This window comes from Pseudorca crassidens, chromosome 2 (genome assembly GCF_039906515.1).
Source record: "Pseudorca crassidens isolate mPseCra1 chromosome 2, mPseCra1.hap1, whole genome shotgun sequence".
NCBI classification, from domain to species: domain Eukaryota; kingdom Metazoa; phylum Chordata; class Mammalia; order Artiodactyla; family Delphinidae; genus Pseudorca; species Pseudorca crassidens.
Window position 1 is genome coordinate 96567919 of NC_090297.1, and position 26459 is coordinate 96594377.

A 26459-nucleotide genomic window follows, 5' to 3' on the forward strand; every position below is an offset into this window, starting at 1 on the left:
TTTATTTATTTATAAATTTATTTATTTTATTTATTTTTGGCTGTATTGGGTCTTCATTGCTGCGCGCAGGCTTTCTCTAGTTGCCGCAAGCCGGGGCTACTCTTCATTGTGCGTGGGCTTCTCATTGCGGTGGCTTCTGTTGTTGCGGAGCACTGGCTCTAGGCGTGCAGGCTTCAGTAGTTGTGGTGCACGGGCTCAGTAGTTGTGGCTCACGGGCTCTAGAGAGCAGGCTCAGTAGTTGGGGCACACGGGCTTAGTTGCTCTGTGTGGGTAGAGTTTTAGTATCAGAAATAGTATTTCCTGAACAACGTATATAGAAAATTCCTTTTACAGTGGTGGTATGACATTTTCTTAGAGTAAGAACAGCAAGAAATGGTATCTTAATTGTTTTAAATATCTCAGCAAGTAACTGTGAAGAAAGTATTATTGAACTTTTATGTTCAAGTTATGCTCTACTAAATATGTATATTTATAGATAATACTTTATATACTTTATAAACATTTCAACTAATATTTTAGTATTGAGGAATTATAAGTGGCACATACTTAGGCATTACCTTCTTTAGTCAGGGTTGGTGAATATTGGAAGACCTAAAAAAGTTCATTATCTTTAACAACTACATTATTATTGCATTGTAGCAGATGTGTTTTGTGGCTTTAATTTGTTTGTTTTGGTTCTTAGGTATTTTGCATCCTCATTTTCATTTCAATCTAGATATTAAAAGTTTATGCCAATTTGAGTTAGAACAAATTTATTATAAGATAACTGCTTACAATTAAATTAGCTTCGTAATCTTGTGACACTGCTAAGCAGCCAGGGTTGTCTGAAGGGGAAAGTGTAGGGTTTTTTGTCAGTTTGAGTTTGAGTTATGACTCCTCTACTTACTGGGTGTTTAATTACTTTGACCTTAAGTTTATTCATTTGTAAAATAGTCATCATAGTATTTTCTTCCAAAGTTTGTGAATATTAAATTAAGATTAAATATAAAATGTGTCTGCCTCAGTGACTAGTATGTATTAGATGTTGAAATAAAGTTCTTCACCAGCCTACTTCTCCAGACACATGCTAAGCCTCTTTGTTTCCTCTTTGTCCCATGGGATATCTTGAGGGGGAAGGAGATAGAAAATCAGTGTACTCTTGCTTTTCTTGAAACCCTGTATCTGTCCGAGATAGTATTTGTAGATTATGGTTACTTAGAAATGTGTTAACATCTTATAATATTGTTCAAGGGCAGGAGTAAATGAATAGGAACATTTAAAGTTAATTGTTAATATAGTGAATACATTAGTTATGAAGTCTTTAGCTTCCTGTAGTCTAGGGAGTCAGTCTTTCTTGATCCATACCGCCCAGGTTTAGAGGGGCTGTTAGCATGGAGTAGGATGAAGAACTGCCCTGTTGTGTAAGAGTCATAAAGCCTATGTAAATCAGAATTCAACTTGGAGTTCTTTAGTTGGTTCTACTTTTACTGTTTTGTGGGTTATTTTATTTTATTTTTTTTTGGCCGCGCGGCTTGCAGGATCTCAGTTCCCCAACCAGGGATTGAACCCCGCCCATGGCAGTGAAAGCCCTGAATGCTAAGCACTAGGCCACCAGGGAACTCCCTGTAGTTGGTTCTGCTTAAAATGTATAGTTTGCTTTCATAGGAGGAAAGAATCTAGTTGCCCTAGGTAGTTAACGTCTTTTGAGAACAGTTATTGCTCAAGAGGGAAGGGGGGACGGATAGAGTGGTTCCTAGTAAATCATTGATTTTCTTAATCTTGTGCTTTGATGTAGAAAGAAGAAGAAAGGAAATTATCAGCTACTGTGTATGAAGGGTATTTTGCTTGGTACAAGTATGTTTTCATTTAATCCTCATAGTATAGCTGTGAGGTAGCTTGGTGGAATCCTCATTTTACAGAGGAGGAAATTGGGACTCAGAGAGGCTAACTTTCACGAGGTTACATAGTAACAGGTAGCAGAGCTTGGATTTATTATTATTTTTGCTGTTTGTGTGAGGCGGTACTGTTTCTGCTCTATTCATATTGTCTTACATCTGAAATGTAAAAAGAATGTTAGACATTTACATTTAAGTGTAAAACCTATACATTTTAAATAGGACCGACTGCAGTTTTTAAGATAACCCAGATTTGAACCCAGATTAATTTGGTTCCAGAATTGGTGCTGGCCCTTGGGAAATAGATCCATCTTGTTGATCTTGCAGACTGATGGAAAAGATTGACATGTCAGCTCATATATAGTGCTCTGTTAAAAGTTAGATGGGGAAAGGGTAAGCTGCGACAAAGCGAGAGAGAGGCATGGACATATATACACTACCAAACGTAAAAGAGATAGCTAGTGGGAAGCAGCCGCATAGCACAGGGAGATCAGCTTGGTGCTTTGTGACAGCCTGGAGGGGTGGGATAGGGAGGGTGGGAGGGAGAGAGACGCAAGAGGGAAGAGATGTGGGAACATATGTATATGTATAACTGATTCACTTTGTTATAGAGCAGAAACTAACACACCATTGTAAAGCAGTTATACTCCAATAAAGATAAAAAAGAAAAAGTTAGGGCTTCCCTGGTGGCGCAGTGGTTGAGAATCTGCCTGCTAATGCAGGAGACACGGGTTCGAGCCCTGGTCTGGGAGGATCCCACAGGCCGTGGAGCAACTAGTCCCGTGAGCCACAACTACTGAGCCTGCGCGTCTGGAGCTTGTGCTCCACACCAAGAGAGGCCTCGATAGTGAGAGGCCCGCACACCGCTATGAAGAGTGGCCCCCGCTTGCCACAGCTAGAGAAAGCCCACGCACAGAAATGAAGACCCAATGCAGCCAAAAATTAATTAATTAATTAAAAAAAAAGTTAGATGAGATTACAGAGGAGAGAATGACAATGCTGGGGGAGGTTTTCCAGAGGCTTTTGGTGAGTCAGATTGTGAAGGATAAGTGAGACCGTGCCTGGTGGAGAATGGCAAGCCATTGGAATTGTAACTGGTGGCACAGCTTGTACAAAGGCACATGTAGAGAGTGAGAGGGTGTGGCATTTTGGAGCTAAAACCAGGCTTTCAGTTTAGGATTTTTCTCTATAGGGAATTAGTAGATATTTCAAAGCAGAGAGGAATGGAAAGATGGAATAATAATAGTAATAATAGTCTTGAGGACCATTCTGAAGGAGATTCTAGAGGAGGTTGGTATTGCAGAGAACTCTAGGGTGGTCTTTTTTTCCTTTTAAAATCACCCAGATAATGAAGAGCTCTCTATCCACATGTAGTTGCTTAGTCTAAGTGACATTAATTAGTTAACATAATTATTCCATATTTAAGAAACATCTTTTGGTTTATCTCCCGTTAAGAGCCACCTATTCAACTTTCATATAAAACTTGTTCTGAAGATATGTCTAGATATTTAGCTTGAACATTCCAGATAATTAGATATAGTGAAAAAGTAACATTGTTTGGATGAGTAGGAATACTATTCAAATGATCTTGCAATAAAGGTTTGTTGTTTGTGAGGTTTTTTCTTTTTTTAGCAGTTCTTATTTATTTTTTTATTACATAGCAATACATGTTTATTATAGAAAATTTAAGAAACAAAATAATGAAAGAAAACAAAGATTACCTCTAGTTAAGAAGCAAAGATAAACTATTTGGGGGGTGTTTACTCTTCCAGTCACTAAACAATGTTTCAATGTTCATTCACATTCCAGAGTTCAATGACTCTGTTTAATACTGCTCTATATGAAGGAAAATGGTTTTCTGTCTTTACATATTTTTGCGACTGAATTACCATGGCACAGCTGAGAGTTTGGTTAATTTATTATTACAGCACATTCTGATTTTCATTTAATATCTAAAGTAACTGCTTCAACTGATTAAAATTTTAGCCTATTTGATTAAATACTAACGGAGTTTAATTTAAGTTGCTATTACTCTTTTCTTACCACCAGTTAGACATTCTTCAGAGTGCTAAAGCAAAAAGGAACCTTAAAAAATTATGTGGTTCACCTTCTTAGTTTACAAATGCGGGTACTTTTCTTCCATGCTTTTGTTTCCAGTGACTTTTAGTTTAGACTTTGTTTTGTTAAGCTCTCACTTGCTTGCAGTCCTCTCTCTTTCTGGTCAGACTGTTTTTCCATCTCTCAGCCAACGGTACAAAGAAAAGGGAAACTGAAGAGAGGAGATAGCATATGCCCGAGAGGTAGAAGGAGCCGGTGTATGTCTGGGTATAATCATATAACCAGCCTATACGGAAGGAAGGATTTCTGTTAGTGATGCAAACCTTTCCATTAGTAGTTCCCAGCCATGAACCGTTCCTTGAAGGAAGGAGCCTCCTGTACTTACTAGTCTGTATTGTGACCCATTAGAAAGTTAGTCAAGCTGCTTACCTGTCTTATTTTCTATTGATGAAGTTAAATCAATTCCATCTGAGTTAGGGGTTTAAACGTTGGGTTAAAAGTAATCGTGAACCCAGAGCCCATCTCCAGTCTTGTAATGGAAGTTGGAGAAAATTAGGAACACGTACCATTTCATTTTACAATGAATTTTATTAGAAGACCACTATTCTTATGAAGAAAAGTATTGTGAATTACTATTTTCCAAAGAAAAAAGTGAGAACTGATTATTATCTTTTTTTCCTTCACTGAACAGACATTTGAATTCTTACTGTGTTCCCAGCAACGTGCTGGGTGTTGAGGATATGATAATGAGCCAAAACAGACATGGTCCCTGCCCTCATAGACCATATAGTTTAGTGGGGATTTGGTATTAACCGCATAAATTACACCTGAGATAAAGGCTGTGAGGGGATGGATGGTTCAGGAGGTTATGAGAACAAATGAAAAGGAACTGACTTACTTGGCCAAGTGGGTTAAACAATGACGATAATTCCCCCTGAAATCTCAAAGTGCTCTTTTAAAAGCAAGAATTGGGAGGGTCCTCAAAATCATTTGGCTAATGGCACATACTAGAACTTCTTAGGTGAAACGCTTTTTTTAAAAAAAAGTGTGAGTTTGTGGTGGCAAAGAATATTTGTGCAAGGCACCAATGTTTATACGTTATTGCAAAAGTCAACCCTGTGAAAAAGGCAAATAATGTCTCAATATTATTATGAAAATAGTTTTGACCTCAGGCTCCCTAAAAAGGGCTCAGGACCTCTCGGGGAGTCACAGTCTTTTCTAGATTATTGTATGCATATTATGTTTGTAGATGCAAACTTACAATATGACTTTTATAAGTTTTTATATTTAAAATCTTGAAAAACCTTAAGTCAAGGATGTTATTCTGATCATTTATTCAAAAAATTTTGGTACTCTATGCCAGCACAGTTCTGGTTACTAGGAATAAACCCATGGACAAAAATGGATGAAAATATCTGTCTGCATGGAGCTTACATTGTACCTTTTGATTTTCACTTATGTCTTGGAACATGATTTCTCACTGGATGTGTAGAGTATACCCTTTTTTTTTTTTTTTTGTCTGATTGTGTGTCTCTATCTCCTCTCCTTTTTATTCTCTCACTTGGCTGTGATAGAGACTTTCAATTTTTGTTTGTTTGCTTCATTAGCTTTTTGTTTCCTTTTCTTAATGTAATGAATGAATGGAATGTTTTATTTAAATTCAGCTAACTTTAACTTGCTTTTACTGTTTGATCAGTGACCTCAATTAAATGTTTCTTGGAGTTAAGCAAAATAGTGAAACCGACTGGGACAAGTCTTTGTATTATGTTGATTGACCTTTAGATATCTAAGAAACGGTTGACCAATCTGTCAGTTTTTCTAGAAATTTCTATGAAGGAGGAACTGTGGAAAGCAGCAGCACCCCCTCTTATCCTTTGTCATTCTTGCCTTCGTCCCTTAGTATAGCAATTTACCAGTTTATATATAACCTGTGAATTGTAAGACAGGGGTATTTGAAGTAACACTCTAGGAAAAGACTACAAATTCTTGGAGAGGGAGGTAGATAGTGCTGCTGAAAGGTCAGGAGGGTAAAGCTAAAAATAGTGAAACTGAGTTGTTTTATAAATCCTGGAGGGACTAAAACAGTTTAAGAGAAAACTGCTTATAAGCCTTTCATTTCACATACATTTAAAGTCAGAATGTTGTTTCTGAAATGTGAAAGATTGAGATATATTTAGTGTATTTTCTTACCAGGGCAGGGAATTCCTTAGCATGCTTTAGAACTGTTTCCATGTATTTCCATGCAAAGTTTTTATTTATTTATTTATGTATGCATGTATGTATGTATGTATGTATGTATGTATGTCGTGTCGCACAGCTTGCAGAATCTTAGTTCCCCAACCAGGGATTGTACCTGGGCCCCTGGCAGTGAGAGCGCTGAGTCCTAACCACTGGACTGCCAGGGAATAACCAATGCAAAGTTTAATGAAATAATTTGTTTTAAATCTGTTTCTCCCATTCATGCTTGATTATTGAGAGATTAGTATATTTTAAAATTCTGTCTCTAAGATCTAATTGCCATTCCATACGATAATAATGTGCAGTTGAGTATTTAGTTTTAAGATGTTATTTATAATAGCAAATATGAGGTGAAATATAAGATGCAGGACTATAGTGTACTATTATTAATTAATTGTCCTATGAAAATATTAGCTTCATAATCAAGCTTAAATTTAAGTGGCTACTAGGTAAGTTAAATTCATAGCTTTGCTGCTTTAACCAAACATCTCTGTTTGGTTGGAATAATTAGCCTTTCCCCACCATTGAAAGTAAAATAAGACTGTATAGGGAATTGGCTGGCAGTCCTGTCGTTAGGACTCCTCACTTCCACTGCACGGAACGCGGGTTCGATCCCTGGTCAGGGAGCTAAGATCCTACACGCCACGTGGTGCAGCCAAAAAAAAAAAAAAGAAGACTGTATATTTGATCTGATTTTATTAGGTCTTTGTACTTTTTTTATAATAGCACGAAATAGATGTATACAAATGCACTTTCAACCCTAAACAGTTTCAGGGTTATTGTTGGTAGTTCAGAAACCACTGCATTCTAATCATTTTCAAATGGAAATACACGCATAAGTTGACATTCAAAAGACTGGGTTTCTTTGTGGTCATAGCAAAAGCATTGTGAGTGGCAGAGAATACTAGCCACAGTCCAGGAAAGCGTGCAATGGATCTGAGCCTCCACTCCATGCTAAGGAATACTGTATGTAGCCAGCATTCTGAGGAGTACGCTGCCTACTGGTGCAGACTTCCTAAGCTGAAGTCCCCTCTAAGCATTTCCTTGGTGTCTCCAGACTACCTGCATCAGATTCACTTAAGATGCATGTTAATTGTGCAAATTCATTGGCTTCCTAAGCGTACTTCCTCCTAGGTGGCACCCAGTTGATTCTTACATACAATAAAGTTGTTGTCCAAATTACTTCTTTATGGCTGTAACCCTTGTTCTGGGTAGGAATATCTAATAATGTTTCCTGTGATAATTTAAAACAACTAAGAAGATAGGCCTCAGCTTCCTTAAACAGTTTTGCAAACCAGTTTTCTTACAGTCAACAAAAAAGGGATTGGAATAATCTTTTAAGTTTGATGTTTAATATAGAATCTAAATTCATTTTTTTAAATGTCAACATTTTAAAAACGATACTCTATATCATTTTATGGGTTAAGCCATACACGTTTAAAAATGAGTTTAACATCTTGTCTAAAAAGTATTCATATCTGATATCTTAGAAGTTGATTTTTAGCTGATTTATGAATCCTTTTCAATAGGATTACTACTGTAAGTTTATTATTGGTCATCTTGTTAAGATTTGAAATACCCCTAGAAGGCCGTTAATTCCAAAGTTCCTTGATGGTAGTTCAAATTAGTTGTTGAGGATTCTGTAAGTGACTGGCCGGTGTTGAACCAGAGCTTCTAGCTGTTCGGCTGTAGAATAGTGGCAGACTTCCAAGGTGTGCAGAGACAATGAACTTCTCACATTCTTGGGGTCACTAGAGCTGCCCACTGGCTGTTAGCAGCCTTGTCATTTTACTTAGGGTGTGCTGTACAAATATTTCCTGTATGTACCATGAAGGGAAAAATCTTGGGAAACATGGTTTAGCAAATATAAACCTCAGTGCCTTTTAAGACAGGAGCTCTCTAAAGGCCTCATGATAGAAATTTGCCATAAGATTTACTGGTAGTGCTATAAGTATTGGCTCTGTGTTGTAAGTTTTATTAAGAGGATTGTGGTCTGTGTTAGGATTTTGAAACTTGATTCCTTGGCCTTGCAAGGAAAGGACTACCTCCCCCTTCTCCTTTTTAAACCACAATAGAGAGCTATTTGGAATTTATTTTTGATGCTTTTGTAGGGATTCATTAATCCTAGGAATGCTGTATCAAAGTAAAATTCTGTAGGTTTTGTTGCTTATGGGGAAAATAACCACTGGATAAAGAAATGATTTACATTGTTTCCTTTTGCCTCTTCAGGGTATAATATATTTCTCAGGATTTAAAGGACAGAGAACTTTGTTCTGCCTTCTTGTCCCCCGTATCCCCAATCTCCAAAATGGATTTATAGCAGACCAAAAGGTTGAGTTGCTTGTGTGTTTGTTTTCCAAATAAAATTTCAGGCCGTAGAGAAATTCTCAACTGATAGGCCAAGATGACTGATAAAACTCTAGAGGGCATGGTTGATAAAAGGTGGAGTGAGGACTGGGTGGAATATCTGTTTAACATTGTATCTGAAATGAGGATGTAATAGAGATAGGAAATGACCTGTCATTTCATGAGGAGATGAACTTGTCTGTGTTCATGGGACAGAGAGACAAGCTTAGATGGATGAATTTCCATTTTAGCCATTGTCTTTTCTTGTAAAAACGCAGATGAAGAGTTAATGCAGGACTTCCCTGGTGGCGCAGTGGTTAAGAATCCGCCTGCCAATGCAGGGGACATGGGTTCGAGCCCTGGTCCTGGAAGATCCCTCATGCCGCGGAGCAACTAAGCCCATGCGCCGCAACTACTGTGCCCGCATGCCACAAATACTGAAGCCCGCGTGCCCAGAGCCCATGCTCCGCAATAAGAGAATGAGAAACCCACGCACTGCAACTAAGAGTAGCCCCTGCTTGCTGCAACTAGAGAAAGCCCATGTGCAGCAATGAAGACCCCACTCAGCCAAAAATAAATAAAACTACATAAATAAATTTATAAAAAAGAAAAAAACTCGGAAAAAGTTAATGCAAAATTACCAGTTTTGCCCCATGGTGTTTCTGATGAATTGTGAGGTTGAATAATAATAGCAAGAGGGCTTCCCTGGTGGCGCAGTGGTTGAGAGTCTGCCTGCCGATGCAGGGGACGTGGGTTCATGCCCCGGTCTGGGAAGATCCTACATGCCGCAGAGCGGCTGGGCCCGTGAGCCATGGCCGCTGAGCCTGCGCGTCCAGAGCCTGTGCTCCGCAACGGGAGAGGCCACAACAGTGAGAGGCCCGCGTACCGGAAAAAAAAAAAAAAAAAAATAATAATAATAATAACAAGAGAGAGATGTACTTCTTTAGGAACTAGTTACCTTTAGCTTATTCTGGAGTACAATCAACTTATAATTATTTGGCATTAGAAACAACTCTCCTTGAATTTATTGAAAAAAATTATTTTTGTGAAATATCTGCTTGATTGAGTGAAGCTTTACTATATTTTAAGGTCATTTTTATTATACCAAAGCTTAGGGTGCCTTCATTTAAAGGTAAGAAAATGGAGACATGGGTTACAGTGGCTCAACCGAATTTTCAATTAATGAAGTGGAAGAAGAATGCAGGTTCTAACAATTCTCAGTTTTAGACATTTTAGACTAAGTCCTAATGTTAAGCAGTGTATGTGGCTGACAGAGTGAATGCTATACCATGATCCAATAAGGTATGAAAGAACATTGAACAAATAATTTTGTCTTCTCTTTGTCCATGTGGCAGCTAGTAGAGTTCTGTGCTAATAAGTTGCTTAATAATTATTGAATGAATACTGAGTTACAATCAAATAATTATTTGTGAACCAAACAAAAACAAAATAAATGAACAAACCAAACCAAACAGACATGTAGATACAGAGAATAGGGTAGTTGTTATCAGAGGGGAAGGGGCAGGAGGGAGGGCTAAATGGATAAGGGAAATCACCTGTATGGATGGAAAATAAATTTTTGGTGGTGAAAACAAAAACAAAATTATTTATGGCATTTTAAGGGAGTTTTCAGAGATTTGTGATTTAAATTTTTTATATTAAAATAAATATTAGCATAATATATGCACTCATCAGTTGGGAAAGGGGGGTGTATGTGGAAGAGAGAGGAACTACATTCGGTGGTTTTGTTTTATAGGCAGCTGATATGGGCTGTTGGTGGTTTTATTTTTATTTGTTTATTTATTTGTTTGTTTGTTTGCGGTACGTGGGCCTCTCACTGTTGTGGCCCCTCCCGTTGCGGAGCACAGGCTCCAGACGCGCAGGCTCAGCGGCCGTGGCTCACGGGCCCAGCCGCTCCGTGGCATGTGGGATCTTCCCGGACCGGGGCACGAACCCGTGTCCGCTGCATCGGCAGGCGGACTCTCAACCACTGTGCCACCAGGGAAGCCCAAGTGGTTTTATTTTTAAATGAAACTGAACAGCCCTTAGCATTTTGAGCTCATATGTCAAATACCTCAGGTACAGGACTAGGAATTTAACATAAGTAACTTATAGCTGTCTTGTACATGGGAGAATACGACTGTATACTTGTTTTTTTTGCCAAAGGCACTATTTTTGTATTTAGATTGCTTTCTGCAGGTGTACTTTTGTTAACAGGGGTCTATTAGAAATGTATATTAAGTTTTAAAAATATTAATACTTTTTATTTTTCCACAACCTTCCCAAGGCTTCCATCTTGGTGTCAGTGTATAGTTCTGGATGCCATCTACCAGCAAAAAACAGCATTTGGGTTTGGATGAACAGTGACATTTGGTCTACCCTTGGGTCTACTGACCACCTAGGTCAGGAAACTAGAAAAACCCTGAAACTGGTCCAGTCTGAAGCAGGCCATATTATTAACTAAAATTGAATTTGTTGCTGAGTATTGGCAGGAATAGGGAGAGCTGTGGGGTGGAGCGGGCAGGGTGGTCACTTGTGGGGAGTGGTGGGGGATAATTTTTAAACTATTATTTATTTCAATGCCTGTCAATTTTAACCAAGATCTGATGGAGAATTTTGTTGCCACTGTATTTCTTATCATAATCACCATTACAAAAGATGTATAAATAATTTTCTTGCCCGTATGCTCTATTTACGTTTTTTTAAAGAAAAAAGTAACTTTAAAAAATCTCGGTTATATGATTCCTTGGGTTTCCTGTGCTTTATATTCCCCTTTCCTTGAATTTTTAAAATATGCTGTATAGAACTAACTTGTTTTTCTTCTTTATTTCCATACAGGAAGGAGAAAATTATTATTCATGTACCATTTTTAACTAGTCTTTTGACTGAGGATTATTGTGAAACATTTTACTGTTTGCTAGATTCCTTATTTTAAATGCCTGTAATCTTTTATAGGAATTTCACCTTTTGTAATTTGGTAATAACAAGTCTAGGTAAGTAAAAAATGAGGATCTCATACAGTTCGGAAGATCTAAGTTTGGTTTAGAATTTAATATTTTATAACCAGTAAGCCTTTTGATTTAGTTAAAGCTAAAGACAGTAACGTAACTTGCCTGTACCAGTTGAGGGTTGAGTGGATCTGTAGCTCAGTATTTCTGATGTTCTTTAGTAGTTGCTGCTGGAGTCAGAAGTTAGGAACAAATCTAATGGCCTTTGTAAAACCCTCTTGTCACTTCACAGAGCAAGGACCTACAGCAAGGGCTCTCCCGAAGTCTCCCTTCAGCAAGAAGCCTAGCACTACATTGTAGTCAATGAGAAACCGTGGTACAGAGCAGGAAACTTAACTGAATTATATATTATTATCATAATCTTGTTTAAGATACTCTGAGCAACTCCCAGACTAAAAACCTGTACTTAAGCTTTCAGCAATAGCCTTATCACTTCCTTTGACTTTTTTGTAGAACTTAAAAAATTTATGATTGCCTAAATAACATTTTCAGAGTTAGCAGGTAAAAATTCTACCATGAGCTCTGTCTTTATCCTCACATACAGTGCTAGGGAATCATGGATATTGGGTAATAAAAGGCTTGTAACTTTTTTTTTTTTGACTCACTAATAGTAAGAAATGTGTTTTACATCACATATGTTTTCTGTTACATAGGTGTGTGTGCGTGTGAAATAAGTTTCACAATAAAGTGATGCACTCTGATTTCTAATCTGCTCGTGGTCCTTTTTTATTAAAAAAAAAAAAATTTTAAAGATCATGACCAACAAATTGGTTTCAAGACCCACACATACATCTATAGCTTTTTCCTTTTAAGTAATACTCCTCACAAAACTTGCTTTGTCTTCTCATACATTGAACTCTTTAAATATTTTTAAATGTATACAAAAACATGTATCTCTAAACATGTTGTAGTTTTGTTATTTGCCTTCGTCATTTGAATAAGATATTCTGTGCCCTGGTATTTGTTACTTCCCTACACTTTTGGCCTAATAGGCTTGAAAAGTTCCAAGGCATCATTAGGACAGCCAGTGAAGAAGGGTCAAAATTGAAAAAAAATCATCAGCAAACTATATTTGAACTCTGTATTTCACTGACCTGGATACTAGCCATAGAGTAGCTCTGCTAGCCACCTCTGGTGCTTGGTCTTTTACCACTCCCTGTATAACAATTCTGGGCTATAAAATTCTAGCCTGTTTTCCAGTTACGAAGTATTGGCTGAGTTAGAGCTCATGGGAAGAGGTGTGTTCATAAATGCAAATAAGGACTTAGTTGTGTATTTGTGTAATTTTTTCCTTTAGATAGGTATACCTAAATTGAAACTCAGATAGTGGTACATTGTTTTACCTTCAGTAATAATTTCTTTTATTAAGTTTCTATACTTTTGATATGTGCCTTTAAGTCTTAAGTTCATAGAGGTGTAAATCTAATGTCATTATAAAACTTAGTTTAAAAAAATGATAGTGGGACAAGATCAGACCCTTTTTCTGTCTTCAGGACTGAGGGAAGCAGAAGTAAGTTTTAGGCTGAATTCCTTTTTGTGGATGATTGGAAATGCTGTACTAATTTGTAATTCAACTATATTGAGAACCTATAGTGTAAGATACTAAAGCTTAAGTCTGTTTCCTAAAGAAATTTGTGTGAGTAGGCAGTCTTTTAATAGTCTTAGATTAAATGTTCAGCAAGCACAAAATGTCCCAATAGGTAAAAAGTGAATGTAAAACAATGCTTCAGTCTTAAAGTTGACTTAAAAACAGAACTCCCCCAAGTTTTACTCTACTTGTATTTAATGTTCTCCAGTGGCCCCACATATCCTCTCCACAGATTCTGGCCTTAATCCAAGACAGCTTTTGTTTGTTTTTGTTTTTAACCATCATAGGTCTTTGGGCATCTGATAAAACTCTGGATTGTCTCCCCAGAGAAGTAGATATACACACAATCCCTGCTCTAAGACTCCCAAGAGAATGTAAGAATCTGCCTAGTGCACATCTGTTGAATTAACCCTGAGATTCTCCTGGATTAGTGATGGAGTTGTGAGCGTTGGTATAGGAACAGCAGAGATAATCATCAGTTTCTTTTAACCTGATAACGTCATTACGTGTTACCATTAATCATGGATCAGCATTTTGTTTCATTGCTTTTCAAGTTTACTCAGAATGTGGGTAAGCTGTTACCTGCTAAAGGTGGTCCAGAAAGGACAGCCATCCCAGCAAAGAAACTGGCAAGCCCCAAGAACCTGTGTACCATAGAATTCCCAGACAGATCAACCTGCAGGGATTAGAATCCAATGTTAGCCATATTGAGGGTGAAATTCTGTGGAGACCTTTGCCTACAGAGGGGCAAATACTGTGTATGTCATCTGAAACTGTGAACAGTTGACTTCTGAGGTGATTTGGATGGCATTTTACCCTGACATTATGAAAGAGCTGAGGCAGATAAGGAATAGTAATTTCAGTAGGCAGACAGTGTTTTCATTTTATTAGTAAGGAACGTTGGTTTTTGTTTCTTTTTAAAAATCTTTTAATTGGTTCAGGGATACTTTTTTCCCCTGAACCTCACTGCTCTTCTCTGTTAGGAAATGGTATTTACAGTTGGAGCTGACAGTGGTATTATTGAATCCACCTATGGCTGAATACCAACCATTGGTTTATAAGAAATCAGATATCACAGGAGTTGATTTCAGCTTTAGAAAGTTTGATTTTTGCTTAAGCCTCATATAAGATCCTGCAGCACTTATGCTAATATTGATATCAGGTCAGAAGATTCCGGGGGATTCTGTTGCAGCACACTGGGTACCTAGTTCTAAGAACCCATGGGGTTCCAAGAAAAACCCAGAAGTATTTGTATAACTCAGTTCCGTTCAGGTCTAGGACTTTATGTCAATTTGGGGTAAAGATGGAGAGGAGTTAAAAACACAATGTCCTTATTAAAGTATACAGAACTTCTCTCTACAAAAGAGAAGCCAGTGCTGGTCAGGAAGCCCTTTTTTCTTTTAAGGAACTCTTCCAAGATGTGTCTTAGAACCAAAGAAATGTCTGGACCTGAAGGAAAGAAGTGAACAGAAGTCTAACCTGGGAGACTGATAAGCAAAATGGAATCCTTCTGATCCCTATTTTGCTCTTCTTTCCTGTCCCACGTCCCACGGGGGGATAGTCCTCTCACCCCCCCCGGCCCCACCCCCCCAAGGTGAGATGAATAGCTGGATAAGATATAGCTACAAGGTTTCTGAGTATGTTTTTAATTATAAAATTAATACAAAATATGTTTTCTCTTTTGAGGAGGTGATTGTTAACACTTTTACTAAATGGTGTAAGAACATTAATGAGTACGTCTACTCACCAGTACAGGAAGTATCAATGCCAGGTAACCACCGGAGAAAATGGCAAAGAAGATGGTATAGGTCATAAGTAGTGGAAATGTGGTGGCAAAAGGAGCAAGCAGGTTAGTGATGCCGCAGAGGATGAGGTAAGACTTGTGGTAATGATACTTCTTGATCCAGTTTTGATCAGCAACCCATCCGGAGATAATCTGACTGACTGTCTCAATGATACCTGGAACAATATTGAAAAGGTCTTATGAAATCCTAATTCCATTTTCCTAGCCCCTTTGAAAACTGTAAATGCATAAGGCATCTTTTCCTAAGTAATATGACTTCATCCTGAGGCTGGGACATAAGAGAAAAAAAAACGGTTCCATTTGTCTATCAATAGATTCTGTCATTTACTTACCTATTCCAGACACATCAATAAAATACCAGAAAGACTCCTTCAGAGTTGGGTAGAGGACTCACCAGGTATTTTTTCTCACTGTGTTTGGGAAACTCATACCACCAAACTGGGAATACCAGGTTATAGAGAACGCTGGGCTCAGTAGGCCTCCCTTGAAGTGGTGAGGAAGTGAGATTTCTTGAAGATTAGTAAACCCACAGGTTAGTGTCCTGGGGAAGTCATATGGTGGACGACTGGAGTATAAATAATAAAGTCTTATGGTGAAGAAAAAAAACAGATGTTGAGACTTATAATTGTATGAGGTTTTGGTAATTAAGTCCTTCTCCAAAGGCTATTATGTTTAACTTGAAAATATGTAGAAAGTCTGGAAATGGGACATCATCTCTTGAACACTGGAACTATGGTGTAACTTGAATAAAATTTAAGAATAACATTTTTCACTTAGTTTTATGATAACAGAACATTCTTATCCTTTATCCTATTATATGTTAATATAGCAGTTAAATACTGAAAGAGATTTTCACCAAGAGGAGCATGAGCTGCAGTTGTTTTATACTTAAAATTCTCCTGTGGTTCAAACATAAATTGCTCCACAAAAAGGAATTAAAAATTCATACTGCCATCTCTATATTTTTACAGTTATTTCTAGGATACATATTGAAACTTTATTATGTTCTTTGGTCCTGCTGTAAAGCCCTAATCTGATCTAAATTGATACTACCAGACACTTTAGTGGAAAAAAAGTCAGTTTAGCTATGTATCTTTTTCTTGTGTACACAAGTTTTATTTGACTGAAGCAGTTGGAAATGGGGTGCAGTCAGTTTTGCAAGGGCTTGGTAAATAGGCTTTTCCAGAAATTAGCAAGAGAAAAGTTAATGTTGAGCTACTGAGAATTTCCAGATAGAGCAAACCAGTTCCATTTCATTCATTTTCATTTTTTTAGACTCCCTATTTTGTCAGTTGAAAGAATCCATATCTTCTAGATCAAGCATTCTGTTTCCATACATTTTTATAAGTACTCAACTAAAATGATTTTTTTTTTCATTCTAAATGGCAGCCTACCTATTAATGACTAGCCTTAGTATGCTTATTTATCTTATCCTCTTACTTTGAGTTAAAGGGGGGAAAATTCTTAGCTACGAATACTACTAGAACATTATTGAATGCTTACAGTAGTTCATGTACTATTCTGAACTCTACATGCATTACTTGCTTAATCCTAATAACCTTCTGAGAGTAGATGCTATTATTCATATATTACAAGGAAATTGAGACACAGAGAAGGCAAGTATCTTGCCCAAGGTCACACTGTCATACACTGCAAAAACTTGAACCTGGAAAGTCTAGCTCCAGAACCAATCCTTTCAACCACTGCACTGTACAGCCTACCTAGGATTGTTTTTGCTTGCTAAAATGGCTGTTGTCACTGAGAACCAGCTTTCTAAAGTTCGGTATCCAACAAATACTTAGATACTGACATATGAAAATAAGACTTGCTTTGGGGTCCGCTGTCTGGTAGGGAAGAGCCTGTGTGCAAGATGCAGTGACAGGTTGGAGGGAAAGTCCTGCTGCTCCCACCAGCCTCAAAAAACTTGCTTTTCTGGCCTTCCCACAACTCTTTTTTTTAAAAAAAATATTACTCTTAAGCTTTTTAAAAATTAAATTTAATAAATTTTTGTGAAATTAAGTTCATTTCTCCTTTTGAGGGTGAGGTTGAAGTAGACTTTCTTACCAGCTACAGAAACGAGGTAGGAGGCGTCCATGATATTAATCCCCAGTGTTTTGGCTCTGGCTACCAGGTGAAAGGTAGGGATGAAATATGCCAACTGACTGAGGAGAAAAGACCACGTAAATATGTAGAAAAAAGGATTCTTAAGAAGAGAAAAATCAAAGAGTTTTTGTTTGCAGCTCCACAAAATAGTCTTATTCCCATAACTTTCATCATTAGTTTTTTGGAAGAGTCTGTTCCTGTTAGGTTCATTGTTGAACTCTTCATTTTGATTTTGTGAGACTGTTAAACTTATACCAGGTTGTCCATCCTGCATAGTATTGTCCCTGATGGCAGACTCTTGTATCTCATTGCGGCATGATGTTTCTGTCCCACATGCTGCCTCTGGACCACTTGCAGAAAAACTGCTACTTTTATCTTTAATATCGGAATTGCTCTCGCTTTTGATATGGGTGGGTCTCAAGAGCATACTAGAAGGCACCAAATGCAATGTGATTGCTCCAAATAATATAAGGGCACCTAAACAGGAGAGAGAAATTGAGAAGTTAAGCTAAAAATTACCTCTCTCATTTCACAATACTCTGTATGCTTAGGCTCAGAAGAGGCCCCACCACTAAATATTCAGTCATAGTGCAGTAATTCCTGAAAACACTGCTTTGTCCTTGTATTTAGCTGAAAGCATTTAAATCCATTGACTTAACTGTTAGCCGTACACACTGCTGTATCCTTGTGAAAACGGAGTCCTTGCAGATAGAAAAGGGGAAAGCTGTGCCACTAGGGGGCATGGAAGGAGAGTTATTTGTGCTAAAGGAAAAAAATGGTTTGGGGTGGGGGGAAGTCATTTCAAATGTTAGAAAATTACAGTGTGTTTTAAATATCCTGAAGGGAGGGTGTAGATTTAGGTACAGAAAATACAGAATTAGGTAACGGGAATCATTTGGAAACTGCCTTAGAAGAGGAGATAGCCTGTCATCCCGTGATGTTTTAAATGTCCTAGAAAGAAGACATGCCAGTGTTGCCTTTGAAGCTGAGTAGTTGCTTGACTTCAGCATGTCCTGACCAAAGCTGTGACTTGGGTGTGTTGCTTCTAGAGATAGAATTAACTGTAGGTTCTGCTATCCTGTCTTACGGATTTGTCAGCTGGTCTTGTTCACCATGAGACTACTGGTGGTTTTTTTAATCAGGAAAGGAAAAGTTCAACAAAACTGCTCTGTAGATAGGAATAGGCTTATATATTCACATATATGTACATATACATAGATTTTTTTCCCCAATACTTTGAGGTTATTTTAATCCAAATGTTTTATCTCAGGTATGAAGAAAATTGTGGAGTGAATGGTTTTTATTCGTGAAAATTTATAGTTGACAGTATATAAAAGATTAAGTATTAAGGAACATAATCCTCTTTTCACTCAGTTTTTTTCCGTCTATTTTAGTGAATCTGATGGAGGAGACTTTTTTAAATGCAGATTTTTTTCTTAAAGAGAAAATTTGAAGAGAATGCTTTGAGTAGAGGATCCTTGTTTCCGCAGGAGTACCGCTTTCCCTGCAAAGGTGTGTTTCCCCAGCCGCATAGATTGCCCTCCATCCCCTCAGACTTGAACTCTATGGTGAACTCTGAGTTGCCTGCATGGCGGGCAAAGCCTGCAAGTAGTTCAGAGTCTCTTTTGCCATATATTCTCCAAGGAAGAATACTTTACTTTAGAATCATGCTCACTTCCTCTGTAGTCATCATAGAGAGGGCTCAACATTAAATCTTACAGAGTTGATGGTTCAGAAACTTAGAATGACTCACCTGTCCAGTCATATAGATCTATCAGGACTTTTGTAAAAGGCGCTAACAGAAATGTCAGTCCCATCCCTGAACGGGCAATAGCTGTAGAAAGAGCTAGTCGTTTTTTGAAGTATTTGGTAGTGACCACAGCAGCGACTTGGTACAAGAAAGCAGAACCCAAACCTAAAAGAAAAACATAATAGCTTGGAATCACTTTCACATTAAGTGGCTTGGTACTGGACAAGATATTCTCCTGGACCTGAGATAATATAAGTAGGTCTTTTGAACTCATGGAGAGTAAAAGGGAAGGTTCCTGGTTCCATTTTTTTTTTTAAGTCTTAACTTTTACAATGGACTCACCAGGTAAAAATCCCATAGTCACACAAAGAAAGGGAATGCTTGTAGCCCAGCTGCTGATCAGATATCCACCAGTAACAAGGAAAGCCCCAAGAATGGAGGCAGTTTTCTCTCCAATTATGTCACAAGTAACAGCAACTAGGGGACCTTGGGAAAAGAAACAAATGCTAGTTAAATGTGCTCTGGCATCCCTTGTCTTCTGGTGTGCAGTTTAAATGGGCAACTGAAGGGAAATAAGAGGACTCTACATTTGTGTATCCTTCAAAAAGGTGTCTGTATTGAGTTTCTTAATATTCCCAGCCCCACACTATTTTGCTTTTAGGAAGAAGTTTTGTTGATTTTTGTTTGTTTTAAAGAAAAAATTGTAAATAAGCAGGTTTGGAAAGGAAGCTTGCTGAAAATGCATTATGAAACCTCTGCAAAAAAAGGTTGCCTCTAGTGACCTATGACTAGAACAAAGTTCAATTATTTATCTACACCATGTTCTAGCTCCAACTAGAACTAAAGGAAGAGGAATTGGTTCTGTCTTTTAGAGCTTTATGGTCAGAGCTTTATGGTCGACATTCCAGTTGAGAGACTGGCTCACTGGACCTATATTAAGACACTGTTGAAAGAAACAAGGCATGAAAATTGAATCATGGAATTAAATAGTTGGATTCTTCACCTTTCTTTGTTTAAGCACTAATTTGTCTAGTTTTTCCAAGTCAAGCGGAGGCTAAACACTGCAAGTCCTTTTCTCAGCTTTACATGTTGATAAATGAACCTGAGTTTTAGCAAAGCTTCAGTCTTGATTGACTGACAGGTGAGTCTTCTTGGAATTGCCCTTTGGTGGTCCTTTTCCTTGGACAGCAAGCTTATTGATGGCTTTATACCTGCAGAAAAACGAAGCGATGACATGATGGATCCAATCCAACCAGTTTGCTCTGAGGTGCCTTCAAACTCTTCTTGAAAAACCACAAAGAAAATTGCAAAAGTCTTGGTCATCCCCATCACGAATACATTTACCTAAATCAAAGCAGACCAAAGAGTCCAAGTCAGGTGGTGAGTAAGCCATTACAGGGGAGGTTGGAACTGCTGGAGGCTCTGATTCTCTGTGTAACCTGTATTTTACCAGTTTGTTTGCCAGTTCCTCTTTGTAACATTTTAAATTTTAGGGGCGGGTTGTCCACTTAGAGTGTCTAATCACTTTACATGAAGGCATCTCATTTAATTCTCATTACAAAGGCATGGAATAGGTGTGTCAATATTGTATTAGAAATTCAGAAAATTGAGATTTAGCTTAAAAGTTGCTCAAGTTGGGGATGCTGGAGCTAAGACTTGAACCCAGATAGACTGACTCCAGACCAACCACTATACCATCCTGTTACAGTAGCATCTGTTAAAAACAGCTAATTCCAGTTACCTTTGTGAGAGATGTGTGTTGATCCAAAAGAATTGTTCTGTCAGTCCTTAGGTTAGCTTTGCTTTAACTCTGCTTTTGAGCTGAGTACCCTCCCTCACCTGGTATATAAATACGGCAACCATAATAATTTATCACCCAGCTGAAGCTCTTTGAGAGTGAAAAGTAGTGCTATTAATTGATGCCTGGACAGCAAGGGTAATGAGGATGTATGGTCACCTTACGGTTGGGTCATGTGCCCCCACCCTTTTTTTCTGTCCCATCTAACCCTTTTGCCCGCACCACCCTCATTCCTTCCACTAGGCGGAGCGCCTCTTTTGAGGTTTTCTTTCAGTGGAGTACCAGCATTTGTTTCTTGGAATTCTGATTAGAAGGGGGGCAGTGAGGAGCAAGGGTCTGAGGGGAACTAGAAGGGAGGCCTAGCCAGGCTCTGCAGTCAGTCAAAGCCCAGGAGCCACATGTACTCACTCTTGTCTCCAGGGGCTTCTTAGTGGCCCCTTTCCTTTCCTTTTTTTCAGTGGCCTTGGTGTTTCAAGGCCACTTTCTCTGCTGTCAAGCTGGCTATGCATTGTGGAAGGACCACAGATCCTGGGTTCCTTTTCACTGATTCTTACTCTGTTCACCTGGTGAATATTTCCCCCTGTGGTTCTGCAGTCATCTCATTTTATACCTGCCCCATAGACAACCATTCAGTCTCAAGGTTTTAATTACCACCCTTGAACTCATGGTGTAGTTGTGAATACTGTGTTCCATCTGCAGTCAGCCTGCCACGGCCAGAATCCTGGCTCTGCTTCCTATTAGGGGTGTGACCTTGGGCAAACTACGGAAGTTAAGCTTCCTCTTTTATAAAGTAGAGGAAAAGTAAATGTCACCTAGCTCATAGTACTGTGAAGACTGAGAAAATTCTGGTAAAGTAATACTTAGCACTTAATACTCAAACTATTAACTATGTTTTTGTTATCTTGTGTAACCATTCTGCTCTCCCAAGAGCTCGAGACTCATACTAATGTCTACCATATCTTTCTAACTCAGGTTAACTTATCCAAAACTAAACTCATCTTTCTCTTATCCCATGCCTACTCTTCCTTTTCATTTCTCTTGATTAGTACCATCCACCCACTCACCCAAATCAGAGACCTACCTCCACTTAGGAACCTCCTTCCCTCAGCCTCTACCTACTGAATAAAATAACCAAGGCCTTCCCCTCCAACCTCTCTGCTAGACTCTTACTTCAGACAAGTATTATTTCTTGTTTGGAATAAGGGACTAGGAATCAGTGGTGGTGCTCCAAGGTTGCAAAAGATGGGGTGGTGAGGAGGAAGTCCCTTAATGTACTTTTTCCCATTCTGATTTGATAGAAGCTACAAGACTTTCCTTATTTAGAGTGAACAATGCTATGGACACCAGGGCTATATATTCAAAAATGGAAAAAGCATTTTATCAAGCACTTTGTAATCATAACGTGCCTTAAACGCACCCCTATCAGGAAATGAGGCTAGAGAATATACATGAACCTTAAATGACCCAGACTTGTTTCTTTCAGTTTAAAATACAGGGCGGTGATTGCCTCCTCTCATGAGCAGGGAATGTGACAATGAGGCATCATTCTGTAAAATTACCCTTCCTCTTTTTCTGTGGACATGGGTTCTGTGCGGGCATCTACACGATGCTGGCCTCTATGTTCTTAGCCATCTGAGTTTGGCTAGCTACTGGTCCCCCCAATTTAGTACCTTTCCTCTCTGGTCTTTCCCTGGTGTCTGGGCATAGCAGCTGTAAGTGGATATGACTTGTCTCTAATAACTGGGTCTGTGCCTACCACTGTGTATATCAAGAAGGCCAAGGACATAGCCTTTTTAGCCACCCTGCCTCCCTCCCTTAACTTGTAACCTTCCAACTTTGTTTCTGTTTTGACTCAGAGCTATTAAAAATCTTTTCCCCAAGGTCCAGATATTCCCTTAGTTAACTAAGCAGACTAGATAAATCTATATTATACTATTTCATCTCGTGTTTTGGACCAAGGTTGATGGGTTTCAGTCCTGTTCCAGAGTCCACATCAGACACTGTACATGGGCTTACCCCGTCATCCATCCATCCATCCTCCCATCTGTCAACAGGTATATATTGAGTGCCTACTGTGTTCCAGGCTATTTACTAGGGCTTACAGTGGTGAGCAAACAGACTTGGCCCCTGTGCTCATGGAACATTCAGTCCTGGGACACAGGCTGAATACAGAAAACAATCATGCAAATATGTAGTTATAAAGTATGGTAAGTTAGAATATGAGTCATTTTTTTAAAAAAAGTAGAGAGCTCCTGAAGAACATGTTGTTATTGGGTTTTTCACTCATCTTTTCAGGAGCTCATCTATTATAGAAAAGTAGACTTGTAACTTATGCAGACACAAAAGCATCGTCATCTTAAGTACCCACATTACCACTGTGGGTGATTGGCCTGAGTTAACTGTTAACATTTTGAGGACCCAAAATGTTTTTTTTGTGTGTGTGCTTTTATAAGTAGCATCACACCCAAAAAAGTGGGACATTGTTTATTAATCTGGTTGTTAGACAGCTTTTCTTACCAGCAACTAAATTGATCAAATAACTTCCTATCCTCAGAGGATAATACAGGAAAAGGAGTTATTGGGGAGAAAGGTGGGAGAATTAGAGATCCTCACCAACAATGCCAGGTCTGCAAAGCCTGTGATGTGGGGAGGTGGCCCAGTCACAGGAAGGCTCTCAGACCTAGGGTGTCCTTAGTTTCCTTTTTAGTAACACTTCTGGGAGGAAAAAAAAGATTCCACATTCTTTGGTAATGAAGCTAATGTTTAACAAATAGTCCTGTGGTTCGGAGTTTTGTATTATGTATATCCTGGCTGAGGACTTCTTGCCCTCCTTTCCCCTTCTCTGTCATAAGGGAGGAGGTGTGGTATTTCCACATTGTGGGCTTCAGGGTAGTTAGTAGTCACCAGGACCTGCACTCCCTTCCCTGGGAGCTTCTTACTGTAGGGCTGGGCTGGGGAGGAGGATCAGGAGGGAAGGGTGTCTTTGTGAATACATCTCAAAGTTAACTTACTTGGGAACACTTAAGAGGAATTGGGGAGCTGGTGCCATTCTCAGGGTGGTTTGGGATATAGCTGTGATGGGATTCACCAGTCCCATCAGAATAAGCATGCTGAGTCACATCACCACTGCCTCACATAACGACCCCAAGAGCTTCTGGGAGGAGGAAGGAAAGAAGTTAATTAAAAAACAGAGTGCGGAGTCCAGCTGCTTATGGATGAAGGAGAAAAATCAGGCTCCAGTTTCAGAATCCACATCATTCTCTCCCTTTCCAGACATGTCAGAAATATACATTGGGCCTAACTCTAGCATAAGTTATGGTTGGCGGGGATGGGTTGGGAAGTGGACAGCAGGCAGAACAGAAGAAAAGTCCCTGCCCCCTAGGAGAGACGGAGGATGCTTCCAGCAGGGTTACGTCTATGCTGGGCTGAGCTGGGGAACCCCCTCCCCACCCACCCCTGCAAAAGCACTTTTTAGTGGTTTCCAGTGCTACTTCTGGGATGGTTAAATGTACGATTGTCCCCAAATCCTAATTGCCATGCAGCGAGGGCAGAGCTGCTGATGGTAACTGGAGCACTCTGTAGGTTTAAGGAGGGGTGGGAGACAGGATGGAATGCTTCTGCTTTCACTCAAGGAGGACATTTTCAACTTTCTCTTGGGTTCATTGGCAGTTCCTGGCCTTGCTCTAACCCCCTTTCCATTCAAATGTCAAGGATTTCATAAGTGATCTTAGTCTGCTCTGAGCCTTTCTCAGGGAGCCTTCTTTCAGGCAGTAGCAAAGGGGAAAGTAAATTCTTACCAGGAAGAAATGAAACACAACCATCCATCCCCAACCTCCATCCAGGGTTTTCGTGTAGGGTCGGACCTTCCCCTCCCTCTTCAGCATGATGCTTCGTTTGTTTTAAATGCAGAAGATTCCTGTGACGAATCCAAGACAGAGTTGACTCAGTCGACAAAATGATCTTAACTTTTATTTCCTCTGTGGCATAAAACCACTTGTACTGTAATTTTTTTTCAGCCCACCTCTGAAACTAGATGATTTCTCCTCATTTCTAAAGTTTACAGACTCTCTGGAGTTTATAGACTCTCTGATCTCAACCTCAAAAATACAAGCAGGGCTTTGTACCATTTGGGGGATGTTTGTGGAGGTCTGCTGCCTGGCTTCCCCTGGAAGTCCACAGGGAGCTGACAGTTCTCTTGGAGTATGTCCTTAGTTACATATAAAGTCTGCCCCACTAGACTGTCCCCTTATCCTCGTTTATTCCATAATCATGATCCAGGCAGAACCATGGGAGAAATGAGAAAAAGATAACAAAAGGCTGTGATGTGAGGGACATCAAAGCCACAACATAAATCTCTCTTCCACCAGTTTGAATGGCCTCTGAAAGATGACCACTCAGTTCACTTCAGGCAGGAATAGCAAAGGAGTTGATCGCAAAGCCTGACCTCACTGATTGTGGAGTGGCCATTCCTTGCACTATTCTCCCCCCAGGTCTGCAAACCAAATCCTAGGGCAAACTGTGCACCATCCTCTGGGTAAGCTCTTGACTTTAGAGAGATAAAAAAGGGATGGGGAACTTCAGGTTTGGAAATTCCCTTTCACAGCACTTGCTAAAATGAAAATATTCTAATGGACTAAATAGACATGACAACAACATGTTCCTCGAATGGATCCCAGGCCAGAAAAAAGTTGGAAAGGACTTTAGGAGCTGCGTTGGGGAAATTGGAATGAGGACTGTGTAGCAGACCAGGTTAGATCTCTTAGGGGTGATGGTGGTCTCGTGGTTCTGCCGAAGAATGTGCTTGTTCTTAGGAGGCGTGTGCTAAGAAGCTCAGGAGTGAAGTGTCATAGAGTCTGCTACCTTCTCACAAGTGGTTCAGTAAAATAAATATATAGAGAGAGGAAAAGCAAAGAGAAAATGTACATACTCTGAGAGAGAGGGCGGCATTCTTTATTTGCCACCAGCAGGTAGGCAGGCAGGCTCTTTCTTCCTGGGAAGGAGAATCTGCCGGCATGGCGTGTGGTATGGCCGTCTGTCTGGTGAGCAGGCCGCGCAGGGAGAGATGCCGGTTGTTCAAAACACTATAGAGGACCAACCCCAACACACAGTCCCATTTTCATCCTACCTTTGATGTGGTGTGTAGCAAGGGAATCCTCCACAGACTTGAGACAATCTGGGAAGAAAAAGAAACTATACAATTTTCCAGAATGTTGCTCTTTTTCTAAGGCGTTTCATTCTTCTGCCCTGTGAAAACAAGCAAGCATTGTGAGAGCCCAGGGTTAGAGCCAATTTAGGCACTCCTGCCAGTGGACTTTACTTCCTGAGGGGAGGAGGAAAGACTGTAATTTGACATCATCCTAGGCCCTCCCTCCACCCAAAAGCAAGCATCAGAGTAAACCAAGTAGAAAATCCTTTGGGTAACTGTTGCTGATTAAACCTGGAGGCCGTCGCACTAAGGTGGCTCTAATGCCAAGTTGGCCTATGTTAGCAAACCAAAATCAAAACAGGGTTATGAAATGGAAACCTAAGGATGACCAGTCACAAACAGCCAGTCAGGAATTAAGCTGTGGCCCATTAATGACTTCCTTGCTTCGCTTCTGCCCTCTCTATAAAAGCCTCTCCCTGAGCTCCCGTTGGTGGAGCGCTCCTAACATCTTCCAGTTTGACACTGCCCGGTTTGAATCCATTTTTGTTCAAACAAACTCTTAAAATTTTTAATATTCCTCAGTTTGTCTTTTAACAGTTCTGGTGTCAGAAGAGGGAACAAAGGAAGGAGACCCCGAGCAGCCAGAGATAGGTATCTGCTGAGCCCCTTGGCTTGCTGGTTTCTAGCTGCCTCTGGAGGTGTGGGTAAGTCCCTCTCCCACCCCAGCTCCACAAGCTTTTGCAGTA

The 26459-nt window shown here is 39.5% G+C and overlaps 1 protein-coding gene and 1 long non-coding RNA gene across 11 annotated transcripts in view; one reads left to right on the top strand and one right to left on the bottom strand.

Annotated features, from left to right (window-relative positions):
* SLC16A4 (solute carrier family 16 member 4) lies at positions 1 to 25832 on the bottom strand. 5 transcript variants are annotated; one of them, XM_067727205.1, is made up of 10 exons: positions 25693 to 25832; positions 24365 to 24483; positions 19981 to 20113; positions 19112 to 19255; positions 18773 to 18934; positions 16981 to 17496; positions 14860 to 15071; positions 13695 to 13788; positions 3982 to 4218; positions 1 to 262 (listed from the first exon to the last, which is right to left on the bottom strand). In XM_067727205.1, the coding sequence occupies exons 2-9, from the start codon at positions 24449 to 24451 to the stop codon at positions 4058 to 4060; spliced, it is 1509 nt and encodes a 502-aa protein (XP_067583306.1). In that variant the 5' UTR covers positions 24452 to 24483; positions 25693 to 25832; the 3' UTR covers positions 1 to 262; positions 3982 to 4057. The 5 variants fall into 5 exon arrangements, with proteins under 5 accessions (XP_067583306.1, XP_067583307.1, XP_067583309.1 ...); XM_067727206.1 differs by lacking the exon at positions 25693 to 25832 and adding an exon at positions 23579 to 23721 and having other exon boundaries at positions 24365 to 24489; XM_067727208.1 differs by lacking the exon at positions 19112 to 19255.
* LOC137219116 (uncharacterized) overlaps positions 17492 to 26459 on the top strand; it is a 36051-nt gene continuing 27083 nt past the window's right edge. For 3 of the 6 annotated variants that reach the window (XR_010940983.1, XR_010940984.1, XR_010940982.1), the window contains exon 1: positions 25998 to 26417. This is a non-coding gene — a long non-coding RNA (uncharacterized lncRNA). Of the gene's footprint in view, positions 18532 to 19244; positions 26418 to 26459 lie in introns of those variants that run through there. The other 3 variants (XR_010940979.1, XR_010940980.1, XR_010940981.1) reach the window with 3 other exon arrangements.